We start from the raw sequence: 20,120 nt of genomic DNA, 5'->3' as shown, positions 1-20,120 counted from the left end.
GTCGAGAAGGTCGTTTGAGGGACTAGAGACTTCTTGAACACTTACAGAAGAAGACTGAGTAACTTCAAACATTTGATCTGCCAATTGTGCTAGTTCCTCTATAGGTGCTACACTCGTAGCGAGGAATGTATGAATTGTAGTTGGTAATCTTTGCAAAAACAAGGTGCGAAGGAATTCATCACCTACCTTCTTGCATGCGAGAGCTTTCATTTTACGTAAAAGATCCGTGGGTCTCATATCTCCGAGGGTTAATTCTTCGAGGAGAGCCTTCAGTTTTTGTTGATCAGTAGCAGTGAATTGCTTGATAAGGCGGGCTTTGATTGCTTGGTACTGATTTCTCGCAGGTGGAGCGAGTACAATATCACTAACATAATCGAGAATATCCGATTCAATTACACCTACGATGTGATTGAATTTGGTTTGTTCGGTTGTTATGTTTGTTGTAGTAAACTGCGCTTCCAGCTGTATGAACCACAGCTGTGGGTTCTTTTTCCAGAATGGCGGTATTTTTAGCTGGATGCGTTGCACCGAATTGTTAACCGGTGGAATATTTCCATTACCTAAATCAGAGTTACCTCCACTACCAACTGTAGGAACAACCATTGGAGTTTCTCCGATTGATTGATCGTTGTTATCACCATCTGCCATAGTAGATATGCAAGTGTAGTGAAAATAGAGAAAATTTAAGTTGAACTTGAAAGCAACGAATTTTCTGAACAGCAGTTGAAACGTATTGTTTGCACTGCGCAATGATTTTAAAGACGAAAAATGTCGAGGGTCACCAGTTGTGGGAAGATATTAGAATAAACTAGTTTCTTGAATCCACAAGAAGGAATAATTTTATTTATGAAAAGCACTTGGTTTTATACGGTAATGTTTACATGCAAAATAAGACAATAGATATCCAAAGTCCAATTGTCAGCTGATAATGACATGCAGTGTTGCTAAACTTTAACTAAACTTAATACGCATGATGAGTGCGTCCGATGTGAGATGTAGTGCTGCCACAGTTATGATGACACGAGGCAAGTTTTTCAAACTTTTTGAGTATTCAATAAGTGGTGGTATTGTGGGTTAGACAGACCTCCGTGCACTGAGGATCAATCACTACTACATTCTCCCAATGACCGCTAGATTCCGTTTCAACTTAAAAAAAAACAAACAAAATAGAAAGTGATGGGCTCGGGTGCTGCCATCAGTGGAAAGAAATTGCTCCCTCGTGAATTGAGACTTCATCTTTCAAGACACCAACAAAAATTCAATATCAGTAAATGATGGACGAAAAGAAAATGTTGGCAATTATACAACTGAAGGTAGTAACAGAAAGACCACTTGAGGATCTAAATTCTCATAGTGATCAGTTTACATTTGCTCTCTGTAGATGATGCTCTGCTATTCGGTGTTTGAGTTACTTTTGAAACGACAGAGACTGATGAGAGAATTAACCGTGGTCAGGAACGCTAGAAATTACTTTTTTTTTGTCATTTTGACAATTACTCACCTTTCTCCACTGGTTCATTATCTTCAAGTCAAACTCAGGTCACATAATTCTGTACCTTCATACTCCCGGTCAGGGCCTATTATGTAGAATTAATTTGCAAAATTTGCAAAAATTCACAGAAATTCACAAAAAATTGCACACATTTACGCTTCATTTTCAGCACATTTTGCAAGTCTTTGCGTTCTTTTGGCTGTTTTAGTACAATTTAAAGTGAATAAAGCAATTAATTTGACTTTGAAGGTGTGTAGAAGTTATTTTTTGAAAAATTTTGCAAATTTGTGGAGAATTTTGCGGGAATTTTTGCAAATTTAATTCTACATAATAGGCCCTGCCCGGTTGCGTAGTTGGGACGTAAATCTTACCGAATGAAACAAACGAAATCAAAGTCTCAAGTGTGAAGTGTAATTATGTGCCGTTATAATTGGAACCAACTGAGGTCTTTCTTTCTTGTTGAAACAATAATGTCACTTTTACGGTTAAAAACACGAAACGTTCAAAAAATGTGAATAAATTGGAAGGACACGATAATAAACTGACAAAATTTCCTCTAACTTTCAATAATCCACCAATTTCCTGGACATTCTCGATCGTTCGGTGCGATCACTGCGATCATCCCGTCGCCGTTCCTCCCTCAAACTGCGCGACCTCGAACGCGTTCTCTGTCTATCACGGCTTCTCTGCCGGTCACGACTTCTGTGCCGATATGAATCCCTGTACGACCGATCTCTCGACCGGCTACGATATTTGCGTCGATAACGATCGCGCGAACGACTGCGCGTGTACGAACGTTCCCGTTTCTGCATCGAATGGCCGTGTGACCGTGAATGCGATCGCAGTATCGGCGATTTTTTCAGTGTTGCACCGCCACCATTTCGTGGTGCGTCTTTCGGTTTAACGTTCTGTTCATCATCGCTGTTGCCATCAGACGATTCGCTGCGACTGCTTGTCGGTGTACCATATCGATGACGAAGCTCACGTTGCCTGTAGATGGAAACAAATTAATTCGGTTGGTCATGCAGTTCTGAGACAGTGTTAGTCATACCTTCGACGTAGACGCAATGCTAATTCTCTCATTTCGTCTTCGCGTTCCTGTTGCTGTTGCACCTGTCGTTCCGTTTTTTCAATCTCTGCTAATTTATCAGCCTTGTCTGTTTAAGATGACAATAAAAAACATTTTTTGATTAAAAATCTGTGCATTACGAGTGGCCCTCCCAATCACTCACATTGTTTGTTTAATAAAATTTGCATTTTGCGTTTCAATCGGTCGCGTGGATTGAACGATTTTGAAGATGAGGTAGCCTGTAAAATTAACTTGAAATTAGGTGAAAATGGAATTGTGTGATTCGATTGCTAAAAAAAATAATTTTTTTTCATTTTCATTTTAATGGTTTTTTCCTCATCGGAAGTATAGTTGAAACCGCACTCACTGCGATCGAATTTGAGGATATGCTGTACATGAATCCAACTTTTCCTTTTCGGTTCTCATAGTTAGCTCGTAACGGACGAACTTTATATTCAAATTTCTACCAATTAAAGTATAATTGTCTGCATCTCCTCATCTATGTCAGGATCTGATGCTTCCTGAACTCAAAACTAAACCTAGTAAGTAATCTCAGTCACCTTACATCCTCGGAACGCAAATTGGTACCAAAGTGCTGGAGTTTTTTCCACATGAGAAATGGATTTTTAAAATAAAATTTTTATTGAAAGTTCTGCAGTGTCACTTTATTGACACTCCGACACGACAGTCCATACAATAAAAATTTTGTATCGAAAATTCTTTTCTCATTTGGAATCAACACCCGTATTTTGGTACCAATTTGGCTACTGAGGATGTGGGGTAACTGAGGCTGATCTACTCCTTTACCGCTCCACGCTCTCAACAACAGAACAAAACACAACAGAACGATGGACTAAATCGTGTAAGAATAGACCTCTCTGGAATCCTTAGCTCCAATGTCCTATATTTAGTTGACTTAATACCCTTTTTAGACCCATTCAGTCTCACTTAGACCGATTTATTCCGATTCAGTCCAAGAGATGTGGTTTCGGTTTCGGCTTCAACCTGAATGGTTTGGACCAGAAATCACAAATTTTCACGGAAAAATTCGGGTTTCACGAACCCGACCGGATTTAACCTGAAAATTTTAGGTTCGGGTAGAGCCTAAAAGTGAAAGTTCAGGTTCGGTTCGAAGCCGAAATCGAAAATCCGTGCAATCCATTGCCTCATTACTGACTTTCGCATGGTCTCTCGTTTAGAAGTAATTTCTGTAAAATTCACGTAAGTAACAAAACAGTCAAAACATTAGCATTGACCATCAGTCACTGTAATATTGCCAGTCGTTTATGATCAAATTTCGCAAATAAAAATTGATAAAATCATTTCGTATAACCGTCAAAGAAATTGCTGCTTTGTGTGCAGGCATAGAACTAATCCTGGTTTTGGAAAAAAATTTGAACACCGAGAAATCGAGAATTCGCAGCACTGCGATTTTGATGTGGTTACCGGGAAGAAAACATTTTTTTTAGGCTCGTTTGTGCGACACTGCGTGTAATATTACAGAGGACTTTACAGAAACACAAGCTGCAATAGTTATTTGTTTACCGAGTGGAGAAAATAGGGAATTCCTACAAGAGCGATGTTTGCGGCTCGAGTTGGAATTTCCTTTTTTTCCCACAGGTTTTTCATGCGTGCTTGTTGTGTTTTGCCGTTTTTCTCCACGAATCGCCGTAATATTTTCGAAAACATAAACAAAGTGACAGCTCGAATGAGAAAAGTTTTATTTTCTCACCACGGAAGAGAATATGCTGCACTTTTCTCACTGGAAATTTCATTCGACCAGTCGTCAAGAAAACACAAATTTTACATGGTCCCTACGCGTGCATGAAAATGTAATTTTCTTGAACGATATTCGTAATTAGATGTCCCTCTGCATGGAAAAAACCATTAAAATAAAGAAAAAAACAAATTCCACTGTCTGTCACACTAATCGTCCGCTCTACAAAATAACATGTTCGCCCTAAGAGTGAATCAAAGACCCGCGAGACAATTATTTGTTCCGCGCTCCCCGCCCACTACAAACGTGTTATGACCGAATGTCACACCGAAACAACACGACCAAACCGATAGAGCCATGATCTTGAATTGAATTATTCTTACTGACTTTGTTATCATTTGTTGTTAGTTGTTTACCAAGCTTTGTACTGGATGATGCATGCGTCAACGGCGCCACATTGGAGCTAAGAAGTTGGAAAATTTCATTGTTAAAAAGATTACTCGTCAGCTTACTATCCCACATCAATGTTACCTCTGCTGTGATGTATCCATCGATCGATCGTCTTCGTCCACTTCGTCATCAGAGCTGAGGTCCTCCTTTCGACGGCCGTAATATTTTTTGATTGGTGCTTGCGGTTCAATTGACATTGGTTCTTCTTTCACTGCGACTGGAATCGTCTGAATCGTTGGCTGAATCGGTTCAATCGGCACATCAACTTTCACCGGCACCGATTTGGACCGAGAACGAGCTAATGGACTTCGGCTGCGCGATTTCGATGCATCGGATGCAATCGACTTGGACGATGTGGATGATGATGTTGTGGAGGATGTTGAGGATGAGCTGGATGATTTTCGGGATTTTCTACGAGTCGGTGGCGGAGTTGATGATGACGATGAATACGAACGTCGATTTTGTGGTCGACTGTACGATGATCGATAGTTCGTTCGGGAACTTCTATGGCGAGACACAGATCTCCTTGAACGTCTGCTCCTTGAACGTCTACTGCTTGAACGTCTACTCCTTGAATGTCTGCTCCTTGAACGCCTGCTTCTGGAACGATTTTGTAAACGTCTGCTCCGTGAACGACTCCTCGAACTGCTACCGTGACGTTGATATGCTAATGGTTTTTTTGGCGACTCAGATGATCTGGCTCGTGAGCTGTTCAATTTTTGCAACTTTTCCAGATTTTGTTTAACTTTATCGGCATACGAGACACCCTGCGATGATATTTCACTGCGTGAATTTGATGGTTGGTTTTTCTGGTTCTTGAAATTGATTGAAATCTTCGAATGCGGCTGAAGTTCGTCCTCTCCACCGAACGAGGTGATGTACGTAATCTGTGAATGGGAGATCAACGATAACATTGACAGCTTACCAGATCGTCGAACGTGGGCTTACCTTTCCAGAATTTTCGGGTGTCGACGATCGCGATTCTGCACTGTCATTCTTTTCATCATCCTCGTTGAACGTTGGCTCGTCTTCCTTTGCTGCGTAGCTCGGTGGACTTATAGGTCTACCAGCAAATCGTCTCTCCCTCTGTGCTCGTCTTTCTCGGCGACTCTTTCGTCCGCTCAACATAATTTTCTCCTGTTCCTCTTCCCTTGCTAGCTTCAGTGCATCCGCCTCATCCGAATCTTTTGTCAGAAACGAATAGAAATCGTTCGACTTCATGCCGTAGTGACGGCCACAGGCGTTCAATTCGTGTGCCTGAGCGGTATCAATTTTCGATACATCTATGGCTACGTCTACGTCCAGATCGGAGTCAGATTCATCATTTTCACCAACCGATGGAGCCGTTGTTACCTGGGCTATAGTTTGTGTGAATGGTACGTTGCTGTCACCACTGTCTTCGTAGGTAAATGGAATCGCAGCGCCGACACCGGTTTTCTTTTTCGGCTTCTCGGCTTCCAATTGTGCATTGATGCCAAACTGTTCCTCCAGATACAGTTGATGGAGATACTTTTCTTCGCTAATTCCTGGTTTCCGGCGAGAAAATTTCGAATTTTAGTTTCATTGAACGACATAGACAAAGCTAGCCTGCAGAACAGGTGATCGTATCTACCTAGGAAGTCATTTTGGGCTAAAATCCTATACCGTTCATAGTTGCAATGTCTTTCGTCTGCTGAGATATCTTCGGTTTCTTTCATTTTTGGCACAATAGGAATTCGATCAATGTCCAGATACGCACGACCATCAAAACGATCAATTAGATTGTCCATTTGGCCTTGCCAAGGCATCCTAAAAAAAGGAGAACGAACGAATGATTATCACATCCACCCAAGGCAAGACGGAATGATTTCGATGTGGGATGATAAATCAATTGAATGAAAGGGGACGAAGTATTGAATGTGTATCGACTTGCATTACTGCCGGACTTTCTCCCGCTGTTGCAACCGCCAAATTGTCCAAATGAATTTTACATTTTCGGCCATGGATTTGCATAAACTGCGTTGGATCGGCTTTCTGAAATGAAATAGCAAAGACACATCGATTACGATTCCACATCATGACCTCGATTCATAAATACGACTGGTATTTTTATTCCCAGCAGGTGGTTTAACACGAAAATGAGGTACGAAAATAAACAAAGCGAAGCCACAGTTAAACCGCATCGCATAAAAACTTACAATTTTCTCATAAAAGTCCTGTCGCCGTTCTGCTCGTCTTCTATAATCGACGAGCATACCGCGAATTTTTCGCTCCTGCTTTCTGGCCTCGTGCCACATTTTGATGAAATTCTATTATTCTAATCGCTTGAAAATACCGATCGTCCCGAATTACTCATTATTTTGCACAAAGTTTAGCGGAAGTTTTTTTTTGCTCGAAAAAAAAAAATGAAAACATTTGACAGCTTCACACACACTTCACATTTTTTGCGATTGGTCGGATTGGTCAAAAAAGAAGATTGGAGAAGTCACAACATAAAACGTTTGATTACCGTGTTGTGTTTGGCGGGATTATTCAAATTCAAAGTATATAAACAACTCTGAAGGTGATGCAAATCGAAAGTGTACATTAAACATAGAAAAGGTAATGCAAATGCACAAAAACACTCGGAAGCATTCTTTTGCATGAATTAGATTTTTTACTTATGTGTCTTAGACAATTCGTTTTAGGTAATTTCGATAGTTTTGGACCGAACGAAATGAGATCTGTAAGCGATAGTGCCTCAAATCAATCGTCGAAGACAGTTACGTATGTAATTTTTCATGCAAAGGGACGAAAACCCCAGAAAAAATCCAAAACTGACCTCATTTTCGTCCACGAACCGTGAAATAGTCATTCGGCTTTCGCATTTAGCTTTCGCTTTCGCCTCTTGAATTGACATTTCTTTACTTTCGGTCCTCTTAGCAAGCATACAATGGTTATTTGGATCACAAGGGACGAAAGTAAAAAAATTCAACCGTGTGCGAAGTTTGCAGCCCGTGGCCGAAGGAAAATAATTGTTTTTATTAAGTTGACACATCACACAATCTGCAATGAGTGTGTTTAACAAAACCCGTCTAAATCAAGGTTCTGAAAGAACCAGGCTAAGACAACTCTGAGTTGATCACGAAGGCGGTGGCAGACAAGTTGAGTTCAGCGGCTACGAAGTTTATATAAAAAAGGGAACGTAACAAAAACAAAATTCCGAATTTTCCTACAAACCATTTTCTTCAAGTTGATTTCACACACAATCTGTACTGAGTGCGTTTATCGATTTCGGTGTCACACGCCCTCGTGGGTGTGTTAACCTGCTCTTTCAGAACCTTGGTCTAAATTGTCAATATTTGTGTTTCACCCAAGGTTCTGAAAGAACAGGTTAAGAAAACTCTGAGTTGATCACGAAGGCGGTGACACAAATTTTGACAATTAGATGCTTTTTATTGAACAGACTCATTGCAGATTGTTTGAAATGTTAATTTGAAGAAAAAAAAGTTTTTATCAAGTTGACATTTCAAAAAATCTGTAATTAGTCTGTTCAACAAAAAGCATCTATTTTTCAAAATTTGTGTGTCACCCATAAGACACCCATAACCTGTTCTTTCAGAACCTTGGTTTCACCGCACTCGTGATCAACTCAAAAGTGAGTTAACCTGGTTCTTCAGAACCTTGAAATAAACAGCGCGGTTCCAACCAAGGTTATGAAGGAATAGGTTATGACACCCACAAATTTTGTTGAGCACACGGGAATGAATGTACGGGAAGTTTATATTCATTGAGGCACACTCGTTGTTTTACATTTCACGTAATCTGTAATCCCAACAAAAATCTCTACGAGAAAAGTGTGACGCAGTCTTTGAAGTACAATTTCTAAAATGAATGAATGATCGCTAGAGTTGACGCTTTCAGCTTCGTCACGCAAAAATTAAATTTTACACCCAATTAGTTTAACAAAAAAAAAATAATAACAAAAAAATCTGCGTCGCAAAGTGGCAGATGTTCAAGAACAGATATACAAGAAAACGCAATATCTCCGGCTCCCGAGCACTTTGGTAGGCGTGTGATTTTCTTTGTTTTTCAAATGAGAATATTTTAAAATTAATTTTGTTGTGATATTGGACATAGTAGCCTTAAAAAAATTTCTTCGTTCTTTCTTTTTGGGTTAGACTGCGTCAAGTCATCCGCTATCGCTCCGGACATGATGAGTGTGTTTAACAAAATTTTCATGGAAAGCGACCAAAGTATGAGAAATTTTTTTGAAATTTTGTATGGTGGCATGACCTTGGTATGAAAGAAAAGTAAACCAGACAATAGCACTTTTTGTATTAATAAGCTTTTCGCATCAAAATATAAGTCCTAGGCCAAAATGACTGCACATGAAGAATAAAATAAAAATAATTTTGGCCCTACTCTTTGAAAACTCGATAAATTCACGCCGTTAGTGTGCCTAAAATTTGAATTTTAAGTGAACGATTCGATGAAAAAGTGAACCGAAAAATGCATTTCAACGCTTCATTGTATGAAAATGACGCTACGTTAGAAAGACCTCCGCACTTTCCATTTTGAATTTCGACCGCACTTACGGCGTGAATTAAGTCGGCAGTCCTACAATGCGCGGAAAATATTAGAATCGACCGACTAGTCGACCGTAATGCGGAAGAAACACAATTTCCAAAGAATTATTAAAAGAATTACCGGAAATTCTTTTGTTGTTTTCACCGGAAATTTGTTTTTCATCTAAATTACGACAGAATTACAAGCTATTATATTTAACGTAATCACGATCCACGGAAGGCAATAACAACCGTTTAAAAACGATAGATCCGGTCGAAATTGCTGCGAATATCATTTAATAATCAGTATACTGCCATCTTCAGCAATACATTGTAATTAGGTGACGGTGATTCGAAAAACATAAACCGTAAGATAAAATCTTGATTGAGTCATTATTTTTACATTTTTGGTCATTACGTTGAGGTTATATGTGGCGCGAGTCCGGCCCATGTGTGAAAAAGTATGGTTAGTTTCACTTTTTTTGACCATATACCATCGAACTGGAGAAGAATTTCCGTCTAACGGAATTAAGACTCATTCGTGTTAAATGTGAGTAATTCAAGTCAACTTGAAAACACGTTATTTTTGTAAGTTGAAATCGTCATATAAAGTTTCTGAAACTTAGTTAACAGGAAAATTTTGATCCCACCGCCTTCGTGATCAACTCGAAAGTGTCTTAACCTGTTCTTCCAGAAAGCTCGACTTTTATTGGAGCAACGCACTTCAAGCAAAAATGATCGTAGTCGACGGCTGTCAAATAAAGTAATATTTTCTTATGAAATCAACGCATTTAAAGCACGTTACTCTAAAGAGGATACTGAGACTTGACAGTGTATTATACAATTGAACAACACGGTAAAAAACCACTTCATGCAAAATATTACGCTATTTTGCAGCTGTCGACTATGATTATTAGTGCTTGAAGTGCGTTGCTTGAACTTGTGCTTAAAGTGTATTGTTCGAGTTGTAAATTTGGATATCACACTGGCTCCTCACTTTGTAGAGTCTGTTGAAATGTCCGTGATACGACATTTATAGACGACTCATCAAGCGAGTTTGTATTCTACTTTGTAGTTGTGATTTGGGTATTTGGGTATTCGAATGCTAGTACCTGTGTCACATGTGTTTTTCTGAGTTTTTTTAAAATTAATATTGAAATTGACTCCTCTGAGTAGTTGGTAAATTTCTGAGCCAAATGATTTTACTTGTAATTCTGCATTCAGTGGTGACCAGACAATAAATCAATGAATCCGATTTTTTTTACCAAAATGAAAATTCCAGTTCGTGGCTTGTCATTGATGTTACTGCTTGCGTTGACGTTTTTGTATTTTCAACCAACAGGTGGAAGAACAGCGTTCCGGGAAGGGGTAAATGAATCAAGAGACCGTCTAAAACTTCTCCTTTATTTTAATAATCGAAATTTTAAAAAATTAGAAAAATTTTGGCTTTTTTGAACGGATCATTTGTCAATCATTTTCTCCCAATGTTTCCATTTTCGCGAGCCGAGTCAAATATATCGATCGAAATAATTTGCGAGTATATCTAGCGGGTGAAACACGGAAGCCAGTTACTGCTGCCTGGATCCATGGAGTCATTTACTACAAATATTACACTTATCAAAAAATCGCAACGGAATATTGGGACGATCTGTGTGCATGGGTAGCGGGAGAAAGAAAATCATTTTTTCTGGATTACTTGAAACCGCTTATCAAGGAATATACCAATTTAAACCATTCGTGTCCGTACACGGGATTTATATTCGCAAAAATGGATAACATTTCTGTTCAAGGGTTCGTACTTCCTCAAATAGTACCAGCTGGAAGATACAAGCTAGAAGCTAACATAACTGAAGGTGATCGCAAAACTCCGTTGGCCGGTTGCACATTGTATGCAAGCATTTCGGATCATCGAATCGAGGTGGTTTAGGTCGCAGATTTAATTTTTTTTAAATGGTAAACGGTGGTGTGGGTCATTTCCGACGGGTAAATCACTCTTGGGATTATTTTATGTGATTGCCCCTCAGTCAATTCAATAAATAAAGACATATAAATATTTAAAATGCTGTATTTGTACACGGATCTGTGATAGCCATTTAATTCCAGCAATGTCGTTGAATAGAGTTTCTGATATTTATACAGTTTTAATGTGTAAGGCATCCTGTACGTTGTATTTACATTGTCTGCGATGAGAATGTAAATGAAATTTACATGTTAAGTTTTTCAATGATTTACATGCTATGCCCCGAGTAAAAATAAAGTCTCAATTGAGAACGGTTTGAGCTATCTCAAAGTCTCAAATCTTGGCTGAGGATTGATTGAGGATTGGTGAGATATTGGTAAAGTTTAAATTTTGAGGATTGAGGATTTGTGGCGCTGCAGACGTGAAGACTTTGTGAGACATGAGTATTTTCGTGAGATATTTTTTGTTAAAAGTGAGGACTATGTTGAGGTTTGAGATTTTTTGTGAGATATTTTTCGTTAGACATGAGGACTACGCTGAGGCTTGAGAATCTTCGTGAGATATTTTTTGTTAAAAGTGAGGACTATGTTGAGGATTGAGAATTTTTGTGAGATGTTTTTCGTTAGACATGAGGACTACGTTGAGGATTGAGAATTTTTGTGAGATGTTTTTCGTTAGACATGAGGACTACGTTGAGGATTGAGGGTTTACGTGAGATATTTTTCGTTAGACATGAGGACTACGTTGAGGATTGAGGGTTTACGTGAGATATTTTTCGTTAGACATGAGGACTACGTTGAGGATTGAGAATTTTTGTGAGATATTAATTGTTAGACATGAGGACTACGCTGAGGCTTGAGGATTTTCGTGAGATATTAATTGTTAGACATGAGGACTACGTTGAGGATTGAGAATTTTTGTGAGATGTTTTTCGTTAGACATGAGGACTATGTTGAGGATTGAGAATTTTTGTGAGATGTTTTTCGTTAGACATGAGGACTACGTTCAGGATTGAGGGTTTACGTGAGATATTCTTTGTTAGACATGAGGACTACGTTGAGGATTGAGGGTTTTGAGAATTTTTGTGAGACATTAATTGTTAGACATGAGGACTACGTTGAGGATTGAGGATTTTTGAGATATTTTTCGTTAGACATGAGGACTACGTTGAGGATTGAGAATTTTTGTGAGATATTTTTCGTTAGACAGAAGGACTACGTTGAGGATTGAGAATTTTTGTGAGATATTTTTCATTAGACATGAGGACTACGTTGAGGATTGAGGGTCTAGATCTAGAAATCATTTGCCTTAGATTCTAGATTCTATTAGTTCAAATGTTAAAAAAGACAAACAATAATGTCTCACGAAAGGCCTCACATCTCACCATAGTCCTCATGTGTAAAAAAATATATCACAAAAGTCCTCATGTCTTATTACAGTTCTCATCTGCAACCCAAAAAAGTCTCATGAAAGGCCTCACATCTCACCAAAGTCCTCGCAAATAAGTACCTCAATCTCAAAAAAATCCTCAATATCTCTAAAACAAGTCTCGAAAAAAATCTCAGTGTCTCAAAATTGCCTCACACAAGTTTGTAACAACGGTTCAAAAATAAGATTTGGAAAGCTATAAGCAGAAATAGCAACACGCGTAAACCAGTTGGCGGTCGGATATCTAGGTTAAGCATCAATCGGCGCGGTTAGTACTTAGGTGGGTGACCGCAAAAATCATCAAAATAAGGTAATTTTCAAATAAAAAAATAACAAATTTCTCATTTCAGATTAGCGAATTATAAACAAAAATGAAGGGTGCTGCCATCTCTGCATAAAATATGAAGATGATAACGAACGCAATAATCTAAGTGAGAATAACGAAAACGTCAATGTCTCACCAGTCCTCAATGTCTCACCAGTCCTCAATATCTCACCAGTCCTCAATGCCTCACCAGGCCTGAATATCTCACAAGTCCTCAATGTCTCACCAGGCCTCAATGTCTCACCAGTCCTCAATGTCTCACCAGTCCTCAATGTCTCACCAGGCCTGAATATCTCACAAGTCCGCAATGTCTCACCAGTCCTCAATGTCTCACCAATCCTCAATATCTCACCAGTCCTCAATGCCTCACCAGGCCTGAATATCTCATAAGTCCTCAATGTCTCACCAGTCCTCAATATCTCACCAGTCCTCAATATCTCACAAGTCCTTAATGTCTCACCAGTCCTCAATGTCTCACAAAACTCTCTTCTAAGTCTCACAACGCCCTCGATGTCTCACGAGAAGTCCTCAATGTCTCACAAGACCCTCTTATAAGTCTCATAATGTCCTCAATGCCTCACGAGAAGTCCTCAATGTCTCACAAAACTCTCTTCTAAGTCTCACGAGAAGTCCTCAATGTCTCACAATGTCCTCAGTGGCTCACAAAAGTCTCGATAAAGTCTCACAACGTCTTCAATGTCTCATTAGAAAACTAAAAAAAGTCTCACTCAAGTCCTCATGTCTCATAAAAGTCTCAATATCACACATGTCTCACGAGTCCTCAGCGCTACAGAAGCGCTACAAATGTCTCAAACATGTCTATATCTGTCGAAATCAGATATCTCACTCCCATATTAAAATGTGTGAGGATTTGAGACATCTCAACTCGAAAAATATTTCTACTCGGGGCGCGATCATTTACATGCTCTGGTCGGAAATTTTTCGATGATTTTGTTTATGTTTTCACTTCTCACAAACCACGATATAAATTGGAATTTACGCAGGCAAAAATATAAAATAATTCCTAGGAAAGGGTTCGTTAAAATTCCTTAGCTCATACTATTTACGTTGGTTCTTATGGAAAAGTGATTGACGTTTACACGAGCAAAGGGATCATTTGTTATTCAGTGATCTAAGTTGTTCCATCGTTCACTCACTATTAGTATATTACTTCCGAGGTTCCAAGTTGTGTATTTGATAAGTGGGGTGTTACAGCCCGACCCGAAGGGAGCTTTACGTGATTAGGCAATGTAAATGAAAATGAAACATGCCGTAACACGTAATAGTATATTACTTCCGAGGTTCCAAGTTGTGTATTTGATAAGTGGGGTGTTACAGCCCGATCCGAAGGGGAGGGCTGTATTCCCCACTTGTCAAATAACAACTCGGAACCTCATAAGTACAATGCTTTACGTGATTAGGCAATGTAAATGAAAATGAAACATGCCGTAACACGTAAAATAATTAATTTATTAAAAAAGAACTTAGAAAAATATTGTAAAATAAATAATATTTCTAATAAAGTGTTTGGAAATTTAATAAGTGACTTTGAACATTTTTCACTACTAAGGGAAATTTTAATTAAAGCCTTCGAAAATCTTTAAAAATTAATTGTCTCTTTAACAATTTTTTCCCGATGAAAACAAATCTGTAATAAAAAGGCAACTGAAATGGTAATTTCTTGATGACTGCTTCTTCTAACGTTTCCATAATTTTTTAACAGAGAATGCGACGTCCGTTTTATAATCATGCCTTTGGATATAAAAAAAGATCCTGAATAGTGTATTAAAATGTTAACAGAGTAACAACATGTTTCAGAAAGAGAAGTCGCTTTCTGAGCCGACTGTAAAACAAAAAGCGATTCTGTTAACATTTACAAGGAATATTTCATTATAGTACCACAATTGGGTCGTTGAAATGTTGTTTTAATTCTGTGACATCCTTTTTGTGTGACTTGCTTAGCCTTTTCTTATTTTAATGTGTCTATCCCGACGAGCACAAGGTTTTATCGATAGTACCCATTTATGAGAATGACTGACAACTATCGTATTATCTCAGTCTTACCCACTGTCAACAAGATACTCGAGACTGTTGATCAACGACACGACATTTGAGCTGAATGTGGTCTATATATCAGTTTCAAGGTCACGTTTAAAAGGAGGCTGCAAAATTTGTCATAATCATCCACATAAAACAACAACCTAGTTTAAAAATGACAGAATTACCAGGTAATAATCATTTTGGAATCAGTTATAATGTCATCTGTGTGGTAGTTGTATTTATGTGAAGGTGATTTTTCTTCCGAAATAGCGGAAATCGAAAGATAAAATCTTGATTGAGTCTTTTTTTTACATCAATTTTGTGAATTTTGTGGCGCAAGTCCGATTCGCGCGTGAAAACGTATTGTTAGCTTCACGATTTTTGACCAATCCACCGAACCATTTTTCAGGAACAGTACCAATGTTCGGTGTCTTTATAGTCCAGGTGCTTGTGTTAGAAAAAGTGGCTCCTCTCGCCTTGCAACTTTTGATTTTTTTTTTGATATAGCATGTTGTTTGTGCCACAAACTTTGTGGTGAAAAAGTATAGAACCATTTATATGAAAAAATTTAAAGTCAAATATATCCTGAAGGAATGAGTCTTTTTCAAAAATCTTTTTTTTTTCTGAAGTCATCCTATGCCGACATTTTGTGGAACAACTTTTTTTGGGTGAGTCCAGATGGCGTTGGTATCGGTACTTTCCCAAAAAGTGTATACCGGAAAATTCCTCAACTTTGTAGAATGATAACTTAGCCAATTCTTAGTCTATTTTGATGAGTAAAAATGATTTCGAAAGGTATAAGCTCCGGCGGAGCTTGAAACGATTTGTGGTTCCCAAGATATGCGCCAGGATTCCCAGCTACCTCTAAATTTAAGTTTTCGTTAAATTTGTAAAAATAAAAACTCGACATTTTAAAATAGCAATTACGTAGGCATCATTTCTCATAAAGGTTATTGATAAGTATCTCTTCCTGGTTCTAGAACTCAGAGATTTAACGAGTTTTACTAGACTTTTTTTGTTTTCTTATCATCAAATGCAATTATTGAGATCGTCAGAGGTCAGTTCCTATGTGTTGAGCACTCTTCACCCCAGAAATCGATACCTAGAACCTAGAGATATAACGAACTTCCAACCCACTTTGCTCTATTTAATGAAAGATCGTTTTTATTTTTAAATTGTCACAATAATACCAAGGAAAAATATTACAAATTTCTACAAAATTAACGAAAATTTAAATTTGGTGGTAGGTGGGAATCCTGGCGCATATCTTGGGAACCACAAATCGGTTCAAGCTCCGCCGGGCAGATTTCGAAAGAGTTTATACCTTTCCAAATCACTTTTCCTCATCAAAATGGATTAAGAATTGGCCAAGTTATCATTCTACAAAGTTGAGGAATTTTCCGGTACACTTTTTGGAAAAGTACCGATACCAACGCCATCTGGACTCACTCAAAAAAAAGTTGTTCGTTCCACAAAATGTCGGCATAGGATGACCCTCTCCAGGAAAAATTTTTTTTTTGAAAAAGACTCATTCCTTCAGGAGATATTTGACTTTAAATTTTTTCATATAAATGGGTTTTCCGACCGGAAAATCGATTTTCCATTTTCCGGAAAAAAATTTAGCTCTATACTTTTTCACCACAAACAACATGCTATATCAAAACGAGCCGTCAGAACAGTCGGAGCGTTTGTTGCGACTGAGCCCCGTACAAACCCGTACATCTATTGCGTACGTGACCCTAGTTCGTCCGTCGCCCTACTCTTACCGTAAGCCTACTGCGCCCGTGAACGTCGGTAAAGTAAAATTCTTATGAAATGTGTACGTCTTAAAAATTGAGCATAGCGCAATTACGAAGCCCCGTACGACGTTCCTTTCAAATGTAACACAAATTTCGAATTGACCTAAAATTAAGTAAGTATCATTTTCACCGATTTATATTGATTTTACAAAAATCCAAAATGGCGGCCGACGGCCATTTTGTTAGGAGGTGGAAAGTAGTACGGCTGCTTTACATTCGTTAGTACCTTTCAAACAAAAAAAAATTTGAAATTCGGTCAAAGTTTACTCGAGATATTAACAAAAAACACCACCTTCACTGTACGGCCGAGTAGCCACATATAAGCTCACTCCAAGAGATTCGGTGAATCGAATTTCATAAACTTTTTTTTCCCTGATTGGTACGGTCAATACCTATCTAATAAAGCAAAATCCATCTAAATACGTTCAAATTTGGCCAACCTACAAGCAAAAACGGCTTGCCGCCCTGTACCTAGTTCACACCAAGGGGTCTAACTCACGAGTCGGTCATCCGATTTCCATAAACTTTTTTTTTGTCGATCGGTATTGTAAATACCTTTCATTTGACGTATCACTTACAAGTGTAGTGCTTAAATGTCTGGAGATATCGTCGAAAAACAGTTAGGCACTTATGGGGCCCCAGCTCCGGAAGGGTCGACCCAAAATCGCCCATCTTCGAACTTAGCCTCACTATTTTGACTATCTTTCAGGGAAAAAAAAATTTGAAATCGGATTTGATTTACTCAAGATATCGACGTGACAGACGGACGGACGGACGGACAAAATTTTTATTGCGGATTCGTTATCTATGAACATAGGCAAACACTTTGCCCTTACCGTCTGCTTCGAATTCCATCAATTACACACGGCATCGTAATCCTATAAGCCCCTTCGTACTTCGTACGGGGCTAAAAATTCAAAAGTTGCAAGGCGAGCGGAATGACACATGTAACCGTACTATTATTAAGTCCGCATTTATGTTTGCATATGCTGTAACAATGAAATTGTTTTTCGACACTAGTTGAAACCTGCTCACCTTGGAGAGGCAACCACATCGACCCGCGGTTGAACTCCATCAAGTAACTTTGTAGTTATTAAAGTATTCAAGTGAAGAACTTGCGTCACACTTATTTTTGAAGTTTTGCTTTGTTTTAATTTTGTATTCGACCGCTTCGACTATTGTTGGCTAACGTCTGATGATCCAAATGACTCTGTACAGCACCACCAAGGCAATAAATCATTGAATTGAATATCTTACCAGAATGAAAATTTTAGCTCGTGGCGTGTCATTAATATTACTCTTTGCATTGACTTTCTCGTATTTTGGGCCAACAACTGAAAGGACAGCGTTCCGGGAAGGTGTAAATGAATCAAGAGACCGCCTAAAACTTCTCCTTCGCTTTAATGATCTTTTTTTTTAATTAGAAAAATTTTGGTTTTTTCGAACGGCTCAGTTGTCGAACATATTCGCCCAGTGTTTCCAATGTCACTTGCCGAGTCAAGTATATCGATCGAAATAATTTGCGATTACATTTAGCGATTGATTTCCGCAAACCAATCAGTGCAGCTTGGATCCATGGAGTCATTTACTACAAATACACCACCTACCAAAAAATCGCAACGGAATATTGGGATGATTTGTGTGAATGGGTAGCTGGAAAAAGAAAATCATTTTTTCTGGGTTATCTAAAACCTATAATTGATAATTATTCCAATTTTAACCATTCGTGTCCGTACACGGGCTTTGTATTAGAAGCGAATAACATTTCTGCGCAACAGTTCACAATTCCTCAAATCATACCAGCTGGACGATATAGGGTAGACCTAAATGTAACCTATGGTGATCGTAAAACTCCTTTGGTCGGTTTTATATTGTATGGAAGTATTTCTGATCATCGAATCGAGGTGGTTTAAAAATATGTATAGTGTGGAGTGGATTGGGTCATTTCAATATATATAAGATGATAGTGTAATTATAAAAAGATGATATTGTTGGTCACAAATAAAAATATTTGCATTATGGGTACATTTGCAGCGTGAATCAAACTCGGAATCAATTGTGTCTTTTAAATTTTTTTTACTAACTACACCCTGGGAAGACTTCCTATTACTCATCGAACGTTAGCGTTTTTTTAACGAATGCTACCCATAGAGTTGGAGTCAATGACATAAAATTGCTTCACCGCTTGGACAACATATTTACATAGAAGGCCTATCCCAATAGACAAGGCCAGAAGTTATTTTCTAACGATGATGGCATATGAAAGTACATACAAAAATAAAATTATTACATCATTTTGTTTGACTGGAAACGCAAACAAATTTTAATAATTACACTTCCGCCAAAAACGATATTTTCGACATTTCATTCGTTCTATAGAGATGGTTCAGATGTTACCTCTATCTGTCGAAGCGACGATAATTAAGCCTTATTTCTCCAAATAAAATGAAAGGATCATCTTATTTTCTCATATTTAAGAGAATAATACAAAAAACAGGAAAAAATTGAAATCGGCTTTCCTTAATAAGGAAAATAAGGGAAATTCAATGAAAAATCACTTCATTCTCGAATTACCTTTTATTAGTTGCGTACCGTCGCCTTTGCCACATCCGAAAAGTGTATGGTTTTATAAAGAGTACATACAGTAATAGTCGTTTATGTTACAAGGACTGAAGTCCGAAATTACTTTTCCGTGTGACGTTACGTCACTGACGTATCGAGTTTTATCGGCCTGCTAAGAGAACCGAAATTAAGTCACACAAAAAAGTACTTTCAGACTTCAGTCTTTGTGATGCAAATGACTCTTACATGCTTTTGTTTTCCCTAGAGTCGAAAGTGGCTTATTTTACACCTAGGGAAAACAATAGAATTGGTTTAGGCTTCAAAAGCATTTAAAATTCATTACAAAATTCGGGATAAAAAATGAAAATTCTCGTTTTCGTGTGGTTGTTGAACTCGGCTTCGCCCCGAAACTTCACGCAAAAACTCCACTTTTCAACTTTTTATCCCTCTTCATGTAATTAACTATTTTCTTCGCTTTTCTTGTATAAACTGGTTAATAACTCAAAATAAAGAGGCTGCTATTACTTGATTTTTCGAAAAAGGTAAAAATTGAAAAGATTTTGCATTTTATAAATTCCCGAGAAATGTCATTTGCACTCTATTTAAAGATAATTCCATATGGTGTATGAAGTTAGCAAAGAGATGAGACATTATCGCAAAAATTTGCAATTTAATCACAAATTTTCTGATAAATCTCTCAAGTTTAATACTTTCCACTTACCAAAAGAAGTACTCCGTGTTAGAGACAAAAT

General features: G+C 38.1%; 1 protein-coding gene across 1 annotated transcript; it reads right to left on the bottom strand.

The window, feature by feature from the left end:
* Positions 1–1,881: 1,881 nt before the first annotated feature.
* On the bottom strand, positions 1,882–7,145 carry LOC119084400 (CLK4-associating serine/arginine rich protein). The gene is made up of 9 exons (XM_037194367.1): positions 6,906–7,145; positions 6,641–6,741; positions 6,341–6,516; positions 5,677–6,254; positions 4,810–5,615; positions 4,666–4,741; positions 2,725–2,800; positions 2,544–2,649; positions 1,882–2,482 (listed from the first exon to the last, which is right to left on the bottom strand). Exons 1-9 carry the CDS (start codon positions 7,002–7,004, stop codon positions 2,056–2,058), a joined length of 2,445 nt encoding a protein of 814 aa, XP_037050262.1. The 5' UTR covers positions 7,005–7,145; the 3' UTR covers positions 1,882–2,055.
* Between the last annotated feature and the right edge of the window lie 12,975 nt (positions 7,146–20,120).

Source organism: Bradysia coprophila, unplaced genomic scaffold (assembly GCF_014529535.1).
Source record: "Bradysia coprophila strain Holo2 unplaced genomic scaffold, BU_Bcop_v1 contig_732, whole genome shotgun sequence".
In the NCBI taxonomy this organism is placed as follows: Eukaryota; Metazoa; Arthropoda; class Insecta; order Diptera; family Sciaridae; genus Bradysia; species Bradysia coprophila.
Note: the sequence above shows the minus strand (reverse complement) of the source record. Positions and strands in the feature narration are given on the sequence as shown.

Excerpts from the sequence above, each read along its gene's own strand:
- LOC119084400 (XM_037194367.1), bottom strand. The coding sequence starts at position 7,004 with ATGTGGCACGAGGCCAGAAAGCAGGAGCGAAAAATTCGCGGTATGCTC. Across the intron at positions 2,801-4,665 it reads TAACAACAAATGATAACAAA|GCTACCTCATCTTCAAAATC; the intron begins GTCAGTAAGAAT and ends TTAATTTTACAG. Across the intron at positions 2,650-2,724 it reads AATTTTATTAAACAAACAAT|ACAAGGCTGATAAATTAGCA; the intron begins GTGAGTGATTGG and ends CATCTTAAACAG.